The sequence below is a fragment of the Eucalyptus grandis genome, chromosome 9, assembly GCF_016545825.1.
Source record: "Eucalyptus grandis isolate ANBG69807.140 chromosome 9, ASM1654582v1, whole genome shotgun sequence".
Lineage (NCBI taxonomy): Eukaryota > Viridiplantae > Streptophyta > Magnoliopsida > Myrtales > Myrtaceae > Eucalyptus > Eucalyptus grandis.
The window spans coordinates 6,318,506-6,332,618 of record NC_052620.1 but is presented as its reverse complement, the minus strand read 5'-3'; the positions used below and the strand labels follow the sequence as shown (position 1 = coordinate 6,332,618).

Sequence of the window (14,113 nt, the reverse complement as noted above, 5' to 3'; positions counted from 1 at the left end):
TATTGTCATTCCATGATAAATTATAATAATCCATAAATTTGCTTTGCAATATTCTGTGGTTGTGTTCTTCAATCTGTGACTTTCCTAACCTCTTGTTGCCAAATCCTCACAAATGAAAGTCTCTCTGCTTCTATCATTCTCTTCAATTTTGTCAACATGTCTGTGCTAATCAAACTACAACAATAAAATGGAACTAAATACAACTGCAATTAAGATAAAAGAAAGACGAAACATCCTATGCAGAAACTGTAATGGCTAGAAACCGTCCATGGAGACAGAGAAAGCTCGGCTGCTCCACCACCTATCTGGCCCTCTTGCGACCTCAAATTCACGAGCGGTCGAGAAGACATGAAAAGAGCAGAGCTTGGAGCTTCTGCGAGCGCTGAACTCGATGACGACGTAGGGCGAGAAAGATGACTGAAACTGCATCCGCAACAACGAGCTGGACCACGCCATCTGCTCCTAGGGACTCATGGGTCGCCTCTGCGCTCGTTCTCGAAGAAGAAGAACATCACTGTGATACTAATTAAAGTTCTTTTTCAAGCAACCGCAGCACAGGAGTCTGCCCTTCGCAGTTGCTAGCGTTGGAATTGCTGGGAGCTGGCGACTCGCAGGAAACGGCAAGGCGGGTCGCCGCAGGATCAGCCTCTGAGGCTGCAGGAGGCGGCAGCGGCGGGAGCCGGACGTTCTCAGGGAAGTTGAGCTTGGCCTTGTTGCGCCTGATCTGGAGGGCGGCTTCATCGTAAGCCCGAGCCGCCGCCTCGGCCGTGTCGAACGTGCCTAACCACACCCTCGAGGACTTTGCCGGGTCTCGTATCTCGGCTGCCCACTTCCCCCACGGCCTCTGCCTCACTCCTCTGTATTTTCTCCTTGGATTTGGGTCCAATCTCAACATGGTCGTTGCTGGGATCCTGTATTCGTATACGGGAGGAGCACGATGTGTTGGCTGATCTGCTTTTGCTGTCTGAACAGCTGTCTGAACAGTTGCTGGGCCTGCACGAACTTCCCCAACCGAAAGAAGAAGATCAAGATTGGATGTGTCGCTTGGCATGGAACTACCGGTTTCGCTCGACAATTCCAGAATGTTATCCTAGAAACATCTGTCTTGGTGATCTTGGGTGGATCTTTTATATCTGCAGGACTGTTGTACCATTTTGAAGATTTGTAGCAAAGTCTACAGCTGCAAGGCAAAAAAAGTCAGAAAAGTCGGCTGGAGAAGGTCTTGAAGAAGTCAGAATTGGTGGGCTGATTGGTGGGCTGATGGAAGGGAAAGTCCAGATCGGCTGCTCAAGAAAGGTGGTATTCCTTTATAAATAGAGAGCTTAGGAACGATCGTGGAGAATGCGTGGGGGGGCAGCATAACTTAAAAAACTCATTTTTTTTAACCTAAGATCACTCCAACCACTCTTTTAGAATGAAAACTAGGGGACAGTTCTTCACCAATTTTTTGCATAGAGAGCTAGTGAAGTTGACAGATTATGTTCTGATCTAAAAAGCATAGGGGAGCCAACTTGGGATCCCACTAACGAGCTTACCACCGGCACCTGAAGATGGCGGTGAGCCCGCTTGGGCAAGGTTGCCGAGAACTTCCAAATCCTGAGATACCAAGAACTCGGACGATGAGGTCGAACCTCCCCTTCCTCTCTTCCATCCAACGCCGACAGAATCCAAAGAGCTGGACCGACAAAGCGACAACGCTGAACTGCAATAGCCTTCACTCAGATCGAACTGTTGTTTCTGATCATCGCCGGACAATACTCCTCTGGAATTGGTGCGGCGTAGAGCGGAAACTATAACCACTGCGGAGGTTTTCCAGCAGAACTGCTACTGTTTGATCAAGAGAGAGTTTTCCTTCCCAAAAATGGGGTACCGAGTACATTCTGCTAAGCAAACATTCTTCTTTCAAAGATGGGTAACATCGGAATGGCGAAAGAATGTGCTGCAGGCATTACTTAATTCTTGTAGCTAAATAGCATTAGAGCACCATGTTTCCATCTCAGCACCACAATGGTTCTTCCTATTGGAATATAATACGCGGAAACGATAGGATCTTACAATTTACGTCAACGCGAAATTATTAGAAAAATAAACGAGAGATAATAATAACACCAAAAATTTACGTGGTTCGATCCGAGCATCGGTACCTATGCCCACGGGATGAGTAAGCAGTAAATAATTCACTATAATCGGAGAATCGGAGTTTACAATCACTTACACGCTCGGGTGTTTCTCATACCTAGATTTAACTCCAAACCCAAGGTGTTTATAAATAAATAACTCACTTGGATATAAACTTATAGTACAAAATTACATCGCGTTCAAGCTCAAAACAAAACGCCGAAAACAAGAACTCCTTTTCTTGATTGCGTGGGTGGCTTCACTTGACGTTGTGCAGCAGCGGCTCCACGTAGGGTTTCAGCAGCACTCATCGAAGGAAAGAAGACGTGCATAATCTATTTTATATGTGCGCCCAAAAGGTCAAAACTTTGACTTTAGGCACGTGGGAGAGAGACGCTACAGAGGCTTCTTTCGTAGAGTTGATATTGTGAGTGTCCAAAAGTCAAAGTCTTGACTTTTGGAAACCATGAGGAAATCATCTTTTGCTTCTGCAGGCTTCGTAAATAAAAGAAGAAACTTTGCTTCACTTTTTTTTTTTCTTTATTCTATTATTTCTTCATTTGTAAATCTTCAAGAGTCCAGCAAAGCTTTTCTGTTACTTGGGAAATCTTTATCAACAAATTCAGTTTAACAAATCGTTATCCGAATTCAAACTCGAAACATTAATTTAACAATTCTCCACATTGGCTTGATGTTTGAAGTCAAGTTATAGTGCTAATCAAGTTATAGTACTCATCATCCATGCTACTCTCTTAACATCCCAACGGGTGCTCACTCTTCACAGACGCTAATAGAGCTCAAGCAGAGCTTGCATTTTGCCAAAAGAACAGACTTGGTTATCATGTCTACCGGGTCATTTGCTGAAGCAATCTTTTTTGACAATAATATTACCTTTAGCTAATACATCTCGGATGGAGTGATACCTGATGTTGATATGCTTCGTTCGCTCGTGATAAACTGAATTATACGCCAAACATATCACGCATTGGTTATCACAGTGTATATCAACACTTTTTTTGTTCTAACCCAAAGTCCGAGATCAAACTTCATAACCATATCGCCTTTTTCGCTACAAAGGTTAGTTATGTACTATGCCTCAGTCGAAGACATGGCAATGTGATCCTATAAGGATGATTTCCAATTAACTGCACCACCCGCTAGCGTAAATACATACCCTACTAAAGATCTGCGATCATCTAAGTCACTAGCATGATCCGAATCCACAAAACCAGTGGTTTCACTACCATTGTTGTCCCTCCGATACACTATACCCACGTCTGTTGTCCCCTTCAAATACCTGATGATCTACTTCACAGCTTCCCAATGAGTTTTACTAGGACACTTCATATAACAACTAACCACGCCCACAGCTTGTGAAATATCAAGCCTAGTGCACACCATAGCATACATAATATTACCCACGGCACTAAAATAAGGAACATGGGACATATGCTCCTCCTCCTCCTCCTCCTCCTCCTCCTTAGTCTGTGGTGATAATTTATCTAAAAATTTAAAGTACTTCGCTAAAGGTGTACTTATAGATTTTGCCGACTACTTATTAAAACGTGCCACGGTCTTCTTAATATATTTCTTCTAAGATAGACGTAAAACTCCTGCAGTTCTATCACGCAAAATCTCTATACCCAATATTTTCTTTGTAGCACCTAAATCTTTCATCTCAAATTCAACATTTAACCACCTCTTCAGCACAATACTATCAGACATATTCTTAGTTGCTATTAGCATATCATCAACATATAAAAGTAGATAAATCAAATAACCATTCTCCAATCTCCTAAAGTAAATGCCGCTATCCATCTAACTTTTCGAATAGTCTTGACTAGCTATGAAAGCATCAAAGTGTTTATACCATTGCCTAGGAGACTGTTTTAGTCCATACAAATATTTCTTCAACAAGTAAACATGATCTTCCTTACATGGAATAGCAAATCCCTCCGGTTGCCTCATGTAAATCTGCTCCTCTAACTCACTGTGAAGAAATGCAGTTTTCACATCTAACTACTTTAACTCGAGATCCTGCGAAGCAACTAAGGCAGGTAAAACACGAATAGAAGTATGTCTTACCACATGAGAGAACACCTTATTGTAGTCAATGCCCTCACACTGTGTATATCTCTTCACCACAAGTCTCGCCTTATATCTTGTTGCCTCGACACCGGAAATGCCCTCTTTTTCGTTTAAAGACCCATTTACTTCTGACAATCTTTTGGCTTTTCGGTACTTTGACCAGCTCTCATGTCTGATTTCGATGGAGTGATTCCATCTCTTCACTCATAGCCCCTAGTCACTACGGCGACTCCGAATTAGCCATCGCCTCAGAGTAAGACGAAGGATCATCTGTCTCCACCTCATCACCTACAATCAATGCATAAGCAATATCTATATAACCATAATGTATCGGTGATTTAATTTGTATTCTTTGTCTATTTGCGGCTATAGTGTGTTGCGGCTTTACTGGTTGTTCACTATCACAAACTTTAGGAACTGTGGTCTCATCTATAGTCTCAACTTCTGTTATCTTCGAGGTCTTTGGAGTCTCCATCTGAAGCTCCACCTCACTAATGACACCACGATCTATCTTCTTTGTTGGTTGTGTCTTAGAACTCCTCTGTTGAAGCATTGCAGTCTTGTCGAAGATCACATCTCTGCTGATTAGAAAACCAGGTGATCTAGGATCGGTGCATCACAGCTGGTAGCCTTTCACCCCATGTGCATAACCCAGAAATATGCACTTCTTCGTCATCGGTTCAAGCTTACCATCACTCACATGAGCATACGCAGGACATCCGAATATACGTAATTCGGAATAATCAACAGGTTTCCCCAGCCATACTTCCTTAGAAGTCTTCCACTCGATAGTAGATGATTGACATCGATTAACCAGGCAACATGCCATGTTCATCGCTTCGGCCCAAAATTCCTTGCCAAGTCTTGCATGCGAAAGCATGCATTGAGCTCGCTCAAGCAGAGTTCTGTTCTTCCGTTCTACCACGCCATTTCGCTATGGTGTCCCAGGTTCTGTGCGGTGTCTCACAATACATTCTTTCTCATAGAACTTAGTAAAATCTTTACCACATAACTCCATGCCATTATCGGTTCTCAGGCACTTGATTTGTTTATCTGATGCTTCTCAATCAATGCCTTAAATTTATTGAACCGATCAAACACATCATATTTGTGCTTTAGAAAGTATACCCATACCTTCCTCGAATAGTCATTGATAAATGTCAGCATATATCGAGCACCTCTTTTCGAAGGAACTAAAGACAGGCCCCAGACATATGAATGAATATATTCAACTGGTCGCTTGGTCAAATGAATAACTGTAGTATACTTAACTTGGTGCTACTTTCCAAAGATGCAATGCTCACATAAGTCCAACTTCCTTATCTTTTGACCCTTTAACAACCCCTTTTCACTTAGCATCGTTATACCTGCCTCGCTCATGTGTCCTAAACGCATATGCCATAATTGAGTCAAGTTAGAGTCTGACTCACCTGATGAAATTGCAGTGGTTCTGGTCACAGTCTCTCCCAGTAGATGATAGAGAGTATTCACTTTCTTCCCATTCATCATTGTCATGACACCTTGAGAGATCTTCAGTACTCCACCTTTAGCGGTGTACCTACACCCGATATTGATATTGCTAGTACAAGTACCTAGAGGGGGTGAATAGGTTTATAAAAGTTTTCTTGAAGATTGCACAATACTTAGATAGATGAAGGATTTGCAATAATTAAAAAAATCAATCGTAAGACTGAGTAAAGGAAAGAGAGAATTGAACACGCGGTTTATAGTGATTCGGCTTGATTCAAGCCTACATCCACTCTTACGCACCGACACCGATTGGCTGGATTCCACTATGAACAAAGAGATGTTACAGTGTTGATCTTCCTTGATTTCTCGATGTAGATGATCTACTACACTCGCTCAAGGTATCACCAAGTATAAACACTCTCTGTGTATACAATTTCGCTCGAACTGTATCGACTAACAATCAAGGTTCTTCGATTCGGAATTTTCCTATCAATCACACACTTAAAACAACTAGAGCGTCTTCCTTTTATACTCCTTTATGCCATCATAGCCGTTGGCACTTACCAAAGGAATTCCTCCAATCTACCCATTGGACGGAATTAATTAAGAAGATCATCGAGCTATTTAAGGAATCGATGATAGCCCATCAATCATGTTTGCCCATACAATCGGGATCTTGGTTTCAAGAATAGAACATTCCAAGAATGTTTCGTTGATCATTTGATCTTCAATTGATCTTAGATAAGAATCAAAGAATCCGAAATGATTATCCAACCAAGGGATCTTTTCCGAGAGGATAGGATCGAATCCTCAACCATATACTTCGGCTTTGGATTTCCTTCGTCCTTTGGATTAGAAAGACGTCGGTGAGAATAGTCATGAGTCTTGAGTCTTGAGTCTTGAGTCTTGAGTTTACAAAGTCTTGAGACTTTAAACTGTCGATATCCGTACTAGGCGATAGAAATATTTTGTCGGCTTCAAAATATTACGGAAAGATTTCTCCAACAATCTCCCCCTTTTTGATGGTGACAAAACTTTCTTGTAGATTTGAACAACTTTGACCTGCAAAAACATTTCTCAAACAATATGGCTAACTCATAAAGATTAATAAAACAATCGAGACTCGCATCCACAGAAAATTGGTTAGTCTTTCATGAGTAATACCATATAACAAAACTTGATATAAATGTAACCAATCAAGCATCAAAATCCACAGCCAATTCAGTCAAATTTAAAATCACACCCAAGTTCAAGTTCTCAAGTCATACTCAAAAATAAACATAACCAACCACAAAAGTCAAAGTTTTTAGAATTGTTTTGGTTCAAATTGGTTCTCCCCTTTTTGTCATCATTAAAAAGGGTGAGAAAGGAGTCATGTCTCGCTTGGGAATGCGTACGATCTGGAAATCTCCCATTGACTGGACTACGCCTTCTAGCCTCTTCAAGGCCTCTCTTAGATGAGCTACCTCCTCTCCTTTGGCATTGGCTTGAAGTTGTAGAGCGAGGTCTTTCATCTTGTCCTCTAGGGTGACTAAAGATGCTTGTCCAGCATTCTTCATGGCTTGAATTTCACAATCCAGAGCATATATCTGACCACACATTTCCAGAAGAATATCCATGATGCGATGAAAATCTGCAGAATTGTCCGTCTATGTACTGGAATGAGCTTTCTCAGATGGAGTAAATGGAGACGATGGCGCTTCTGTATAGTCTTGCAGATTTGGTGTCGACGTATCACCTTCTTCGAGCAATTGAGAAGCCTGAAATTCTTCTCGTCTGTTGGAGATTGTCTTGGACCTTCACTATCGGCTGCATGAGGTGTAGACCTTTCTTGCTCGCCAACTCCCCTATCTCTAGGACATCCAAAGGGGAAGAGTGATGATCATGCTCTTGATTTCCCTTCTCTCAGATTCAGCGGAGACTTTTCTTTCTCTTCTTCAGCTTCTTTCTCCTTCTCTCTCTGCTCTTCTTCTTCTCTGCTCTTGGTTTGCTCTTCTTCTTCTCTCTGTTTCTTCTGAAGATCTGTCGGCTGAGACATAGAACGTCTGGTTCTTGTCAGTGCATGGATGGTAGGATCTTCATCCTCTTCATCTTCATCCTCCAGGATGAGAGTTCTTTTCTTCTTTTTCGATGGGGCACCAATGGCCTCCTTTCCTTTTCTCTTTGAAGCGGCGGAACTCGAGATTTCATTCTGAATTTTTCCATTGCCTTGGAAAGTTCTTGCAGACGCATCTTCGTTAACATCTTCAAACCTACCACCATCTTATCACACGGTTGAACACAAAGTGTTTGTGGCGGTTCAATATTCATGTGTCGAAGATCTTGGTCACCGGACCAAGATAAGGCAATTGTCCTTTGTCTTTCGACATTGCTCTATACATATGGAAGAGAATAGTGTGCGGGAGAGAGAACTTTCGTCTGAGTTGATCGCGTACATCAACTTTGCTTCGAAAGAGACACGAAGTCTTTGACGTAGACTTCGGTGCCGAGACAGTTGATTACAATCTTATGAAGCACAATGTTGATGGCATTCATCTTGGAATAGGTAACTTTCTTCTCTGCGTTCCTATCTTTGACAAGTTCCGAGTAGTACGAGTAGGTGAGACTTTGATTGGTAGATAACGTCCTCGTTCAACTCCAACTATGTCTGCCAATATATTCACATCTACCACGTAGACTTGGTCTCGTACACTTTGAATGAAATTCTATTCGCATCCGAAAGCTAAGATTTGAATAGAAATAAGCGGTCAGATGAGCATACCCGTCAGTAGAATCAGAGCAAAAATTCTCAAGTTGAAACAAATTCAACTTTTCTCTTAAGTTCATGTTGATAGTGTCCAGGAAGTCAAAATCGACACTTCTAGGGTTTATCACCCCTCTTTTCAACAGCTGAAATACACTTTTTCCTTATCCTTGGATTTGAACAAATCCATCCGATTTCCTTTCACCTTTGCTGCCACTCCCATTTTCGGTTGAAATTCAAGGAACATTCTCATCATCGTTCCCTTCAATTAAATTTTGTCCTGGCATACGAGGATCACTTGGAATGTTTGCAAGTGTGTCCTCTGCTTTTCCTTTCGGGGCAATTCCCAAATCCTCCATTTTCCTCAGAAAAAGATACTCATTCCCATAATTTTTGTCCTTAAGGAAGTCATCTATATATTTCAATGGAGTACCGATGCTTTTCACCGCATGATAAAGTTTATAGATAAAGGAGGGTTTTGGACTCTTCTTGGGTCGGCATCCTCGATTATCTCTTCTTCCGAAGATGACTTTCACCTTGTGGGGCGGGAGGCGTTGAATGACGTGGATGAGAGCGAATCGGACTTTGTCGCTGACTTGTTAAGTCTTCTTCCTCGGTGAGATCGAAGTAAGTCGGTCCCTTCTCCATTCTTTGTGGTCCCTTGCTTGCGATTCTTGATGATTTCCTCGAAGAAGACATCTTTCTTTGATTGGAAGATTCCTTCACTTGCTTTCCCAAGAAAAATGACCACTTTCTCGACGACGAACAAGCAGTAGAAACAGTATTGGGAGGAGAGTGCCTTTTAGGGTTTTGAAAATTGGGAAAAGAAAAACTGTATATATATAACTCAGTTTTGAAAAAGGAAGTTCAATCGGTGCAAGGAAAGTGTATGAACACTTCTTTTCAAAATCAATAACTGCCAAAATTATTTCTTTTTTAAAAAGACAAGTCTTCAAATTTCATGCGGATTATAGAATAACCGAACGAAAGATCGTACCTTTTCGAGTTTAGATAAAATAACTAAACGAAAATTCGTACCTTTTAGATAAAATACAACTTACGGTCTATAGCCACGAATGTCAGTCGAGGATTTAAAGTCTGAAAGATTAGGGTCTTAGAGTTGGTGAGTCTCTAGACTTTAACTTCTTCAAGCTTCAAAATGTTGAGTCTTGAACGGATAAAGTCGAATTGATTTTTCTCCAAAGGCTTTGTGAATATATCCGCTAGTTGACTCTTTGAATCAACAAATTGAATTGAGATTTCTCTATTTTGAATATGATCTCTAATGAAGTGATGTCGAATCTCAATATGCTTTGCTCTTGAATGAAGGATTGGATTTTTGGTGAGATTGATCGCACTGGTGTTGTCACATCTGATTTACGTGCATGAGTCTTCAATCCCAAAGTCTTGTAGCTGTTGTTTCATCCATAGAATTTGCGAACAGCGGCTTCCAAGAGCTACATACTACCTTACGTCGTTGAGAGAGCTACAGTGCTTTGCTTCCTCGAAAACCAAGACACTGTCCTGTTTCCAAGTAGTTGACAAGTTCCAGAAGTGCTTTTTCTATCGACTCTGCAACCGGCCAGATCTGCATCTGAGTATCCTAGAAGATTAAAGTCTCCCTTCTTGGGATACCAGAGACCGATGCTTGAAGATGAGGCAACGTATTTGATAATACGTTTTGCAGCACTGAGATGGGATTCTCTAGGATCTGATTGAAACCTAGCACAAATGCAAACACTCAACAAAATATCGGGTCTAGAAACGATAAGATAAAGAAGTGAACCGATCATGCTCTGTATAGCTTTTGATCTACTTTCTTCCCTTCTTCATCCTTGTCTATCTTACGAGAACATGACATTGGTATGTCGGTCTTTTTGCACTTTTCCAATCCAAACCTTTTGACAAGATCATTCACATATTTTTCTTGATAAATAAAAGTTCCTTCCCTCATTTGTTTCACTTGAAGTCCAAGAAAGAATGTTAATTCTCCCATCATACTCATTTCAAACTCATCCTGCATAGACTTAGAAAATTTCTTGCATAGACTTTCATTTGGTGATCCAAAAATAATATCGTCTACATATATTTGAACAAGTAAAAGCTTTTGTTTTCCTTTTTGATAAACAAAGTAGTATCTACTTTACCTTTGACAAAACCATTATGTAATAAAAACTTACTTAGTCGTCGTACCAAGCTCGAGGTGCTTGCTTTAAACCATACAAGGCCTTTTTCGGTCAAGGCGAGTTTGGCTTCTTTGGGTCTTCAAACCCAGGTGGTTGTTCCACATAAACTTCCTCATGGATGAATCCATTTAGGAATGCACTTTTGACGTCCATTTGGAATAACCTGAAATTTTTATAACAAGCAAACGCAAGTAATAGACGAATAGCTTCTAACCTTGCTCTTGGAGCGTAAGTCTCATCATAGTCTATTCCTTCTTCTTGCGTATATCCTTTGGCCACGAGTCTTGCTTTGTTTCGTGCAATTTTCCTTCTTCATTCATCTTGTTCCCGAATACCCACTTGGTTCCAATAACGTTTTACCTTTTGGTTTAGATGTCAATTCCCGGACATCATTGATGTTGAACTGTCGAGTTCTTCTTGCATAGCTTCGATCCAAGTTTCATCGGATGAAGCTTCTTCTATGCTTTTTGGTTCAATTTCAGAAATGAGAGCCACGACACTAGATTCTTTACGCCTTTTTGATCTGCGGATTCCTTCATTGATTTCGCCAATAATGAGATCTTTGGGATGACCGGATTTATGCTTCCGATTCTTGGTTGATCTGCACTGGTTGATGATCTCTATCTTTATTTGAATCTTCATGAGTTTCTTGATGTTGGACTTCCAGAGACTGAGATGCTTCTTGAGTTGTAAGCGTTGGAAGTTCTGGAGTGGGTTCAGACTCTTCATACTAAGTCTGGCTGGATTCATCTTGCATTGAGTCTTGGAATTTGACATTCATTGATTCCTCCACCGACTGGCTTTTCTTGTTATAGACTCTGTAGGCTTTGCTTGATGTAGAATATCCAAGGAAGATGCCTTCATCTGATCTCCAATGCTCTGGGTTCTGGTCGGTCCGAAGAGATCCATATGAAGCAACTGTAGTACATGATTAGTAGAGACATGATTTATTGGCTTAAATGAATTTCTTACCTACTTTCCCCGAGAATGCATGGAGTGCATGAATCGAGACTTTTGGTATGGCAATTTAGGTAGACCTCGAACAAGCTTCTTTGATGAGATTTTGGCTAATTGTTTCATGTTGACATGGCCAAGCTTTCGTGCCATAAGACTGCTTCATCTTGAATTGAGATTAGGCATTGTGCTTCATTTGGTTTTACATCAAGGAGGTAGATATTTCCATGCCTTCGACCCATGAAAGACGAGTTGAGTCTTTGCTAATTCCAGAACATATACCTTCTTGAAAGGAGATCTTGAAACCAGTATCACACAATTGGCTAATGCTTAGAAGATTGTAGTTGAGTCCTTCCACTAGAGAGACATTGCTTATTGTGAGATTTCCAATTTTCACAGTTCCAAAACCCACAATGCTTCCTTTGCTTTGTTTCCTCCAAATGAAACTTTTCCACCATTTACTTGAACAAGCTTTATAAAGCAATTTGAGTCTCTTGTCATGTGTCTTGAACATCCGCCGTCAAGATACCACTTAACTTTCTTTTTGATAGAGACCTGCATTAAAAGAGAGTCTCAAGCTTTCTTTGGTACCCAAATTTTCTTGGGTCCTTTGGCGTTAGTAGAATGAGCATTACTAGGCCATACCTTTTTAATATGCTTCCAAACCATAGGACACTCTTTTTCAAAATGATCCTTACTGTTACACTTTGAACACCTTAGAGCATTTCGACCTACAGACTTTACAAAGACTTTCTCGAAATGATTTTTGTAAGCCTCTTTTGACGGTCTTTTCTTAATTCTTTCTTTTACTTTTGGAAAATCAATCAAAGGAATTGTTTATGCTATCATACCTAAACCGGACTTATTGAAGTAAGGTCTTTGGATTGAAAGAACTTTTTCAAGTTTTTCGGACCCTATTGAAAATTTCTTTGAAATATTTGATAAGTCGGTTTTTAAGAAAGCATTTTCTTTTGAAAGTTTATCTTCATTCTCCTTAAGAGTTGAAACATTCAAGTCTAAACTTTTCACTTTTTCTTCTAAAATATTTTCCTTTTGTTTTAAAACTAAGTTTTCCTTTTTAAGTTCGGAAATCTTTTTGAGAGAAGTCTTAAGACTAAAACATAGTTCATCAATGTATTTAGAGACTTTAACATGGATTTTATAATCACTTACCTCAAATTCACTGTCGAGTCGATCCAGTCCGAGTCGATTGTGCCATCGGACACGAGATTGGCATATTCCTCATCACTTTCTTCACACTCGTATCGCTCCAAGTTTCGGCTTTGAGAGCTTTTCGAGACTTTTCAGCTTTTCCTCTCTTCTTCTTCAGGAGAGGACAATTTGGTCCGATGTGTCCCTTTTTCTTACATTCGAAGCAAACTACATCTTTGTTTGGTTCCTCATTATCAACAAACTTGGTTTGCTGTTTCGAAGACTTTGTTTCCTTGAGTTGAACCTTCTTCCTTTTCTATTCAGCTTTCTGAACTTTCTAATCATTAGAGCAAGCTCCTCATCGTCCAGATCTTCTTCAGAGTCCGTATCATTAGAATCATCGTTAGATTTTAATGCAATGGATTTCTTACCTCTTGGATCTTCGTCTTCATTAATTCGTTCCACTTCGTAAGACTGAAGAGTTCCAATCAGCTCGTCTACAGATAATGGCATAATTCTTTGCGTCTCTCTTATTGAAGTCTTTATATAATTCAAATCCTTGGAGAGTCCACGCGCGGTTTGTTCACCTTCATAGGATCAGAAATTTTCTGTCCTTGATTTTCAAGGCCATTGACAATATCGTAAAACGGCTAAACATGTCGGTTATAGATTCTCTGGTTTCATTTTGAAGGCTTTATATTGACCAAGGAGAATGTTAATTCTGGTCTCCTTCACTCGGTCTGTCCTTCATAAGTGATATGTAATCTGTCCCGGACTTCTTTTTTTGTGACACAAGAAGATATTCTGTTATATTCAGTTGGTGATAAAGCACAATATAAAGAATAAATTGCTTTTGCATCGAGTGCTTGTCTCTTGTTTATCTCTTCTTGAGACATTCCACGATATCAGGTTTTTCCCTCTTTCGGATACGATGCGGCGGTAGGAATAATTCCTCTTTCCACTACATCCCATTCCGAGAGGATCCTTTAACGTAGAAAAGCTTTCATCTTGTTTTTCCGATGTTGTAATCCTTTCCATCAAAGTAGGGTGGTGCAGTATTGCTTTGCCCTTCCACCAGCCCCGGTGCTAGCATACTAGCAATGGATCTTTTACTCGAAGTAAAACACTTCAAATAAAGTAAGAACACGAGCTCTGATACCAATTGATATTGCTAGTACAAGTACCTAGAGGGGGTGAATAGGTTTATAAAAGTTTTCTTGAAGATTGCACAATACTTAGACAGATGAAGGATTTGCAATAATTAAAAAAATCAATCGTAAGACTGAGTAAAGGAAAGAGAGAATTGAACACGCGGTTTATAGTGGTTCGGCTTGATTCAAGCCTACATCCACTCTTCGCACCGACGCCGATTGGCTGGATTCCACTATGAACAAAGAGATGT

The 14,113-nt window shown here is 40.5% G+C and overlaps 1 protein-coding gene across 1 annotated transcript; it reads right to left on the bottom strand.

The window, feature by feature from the left end:
• Positions 1-526: 526 nt before the first annotated feature.
• LOC120288363 (ethylene-responsive transcription factor ABR1-like) lies at positions 527-1,051 on the bottom strand. Its single transcript, XM_039302305.1, has one exon. It carries the CDS (start codon positions 1,049-1,051, stop codon positions 527-529), a length of 525 nt encoding a protein of 174 aa, XP_039158239.1.
• Between the last annotated feature and the right edge of the window lie 13,062 nt (positions 1,052-14,113).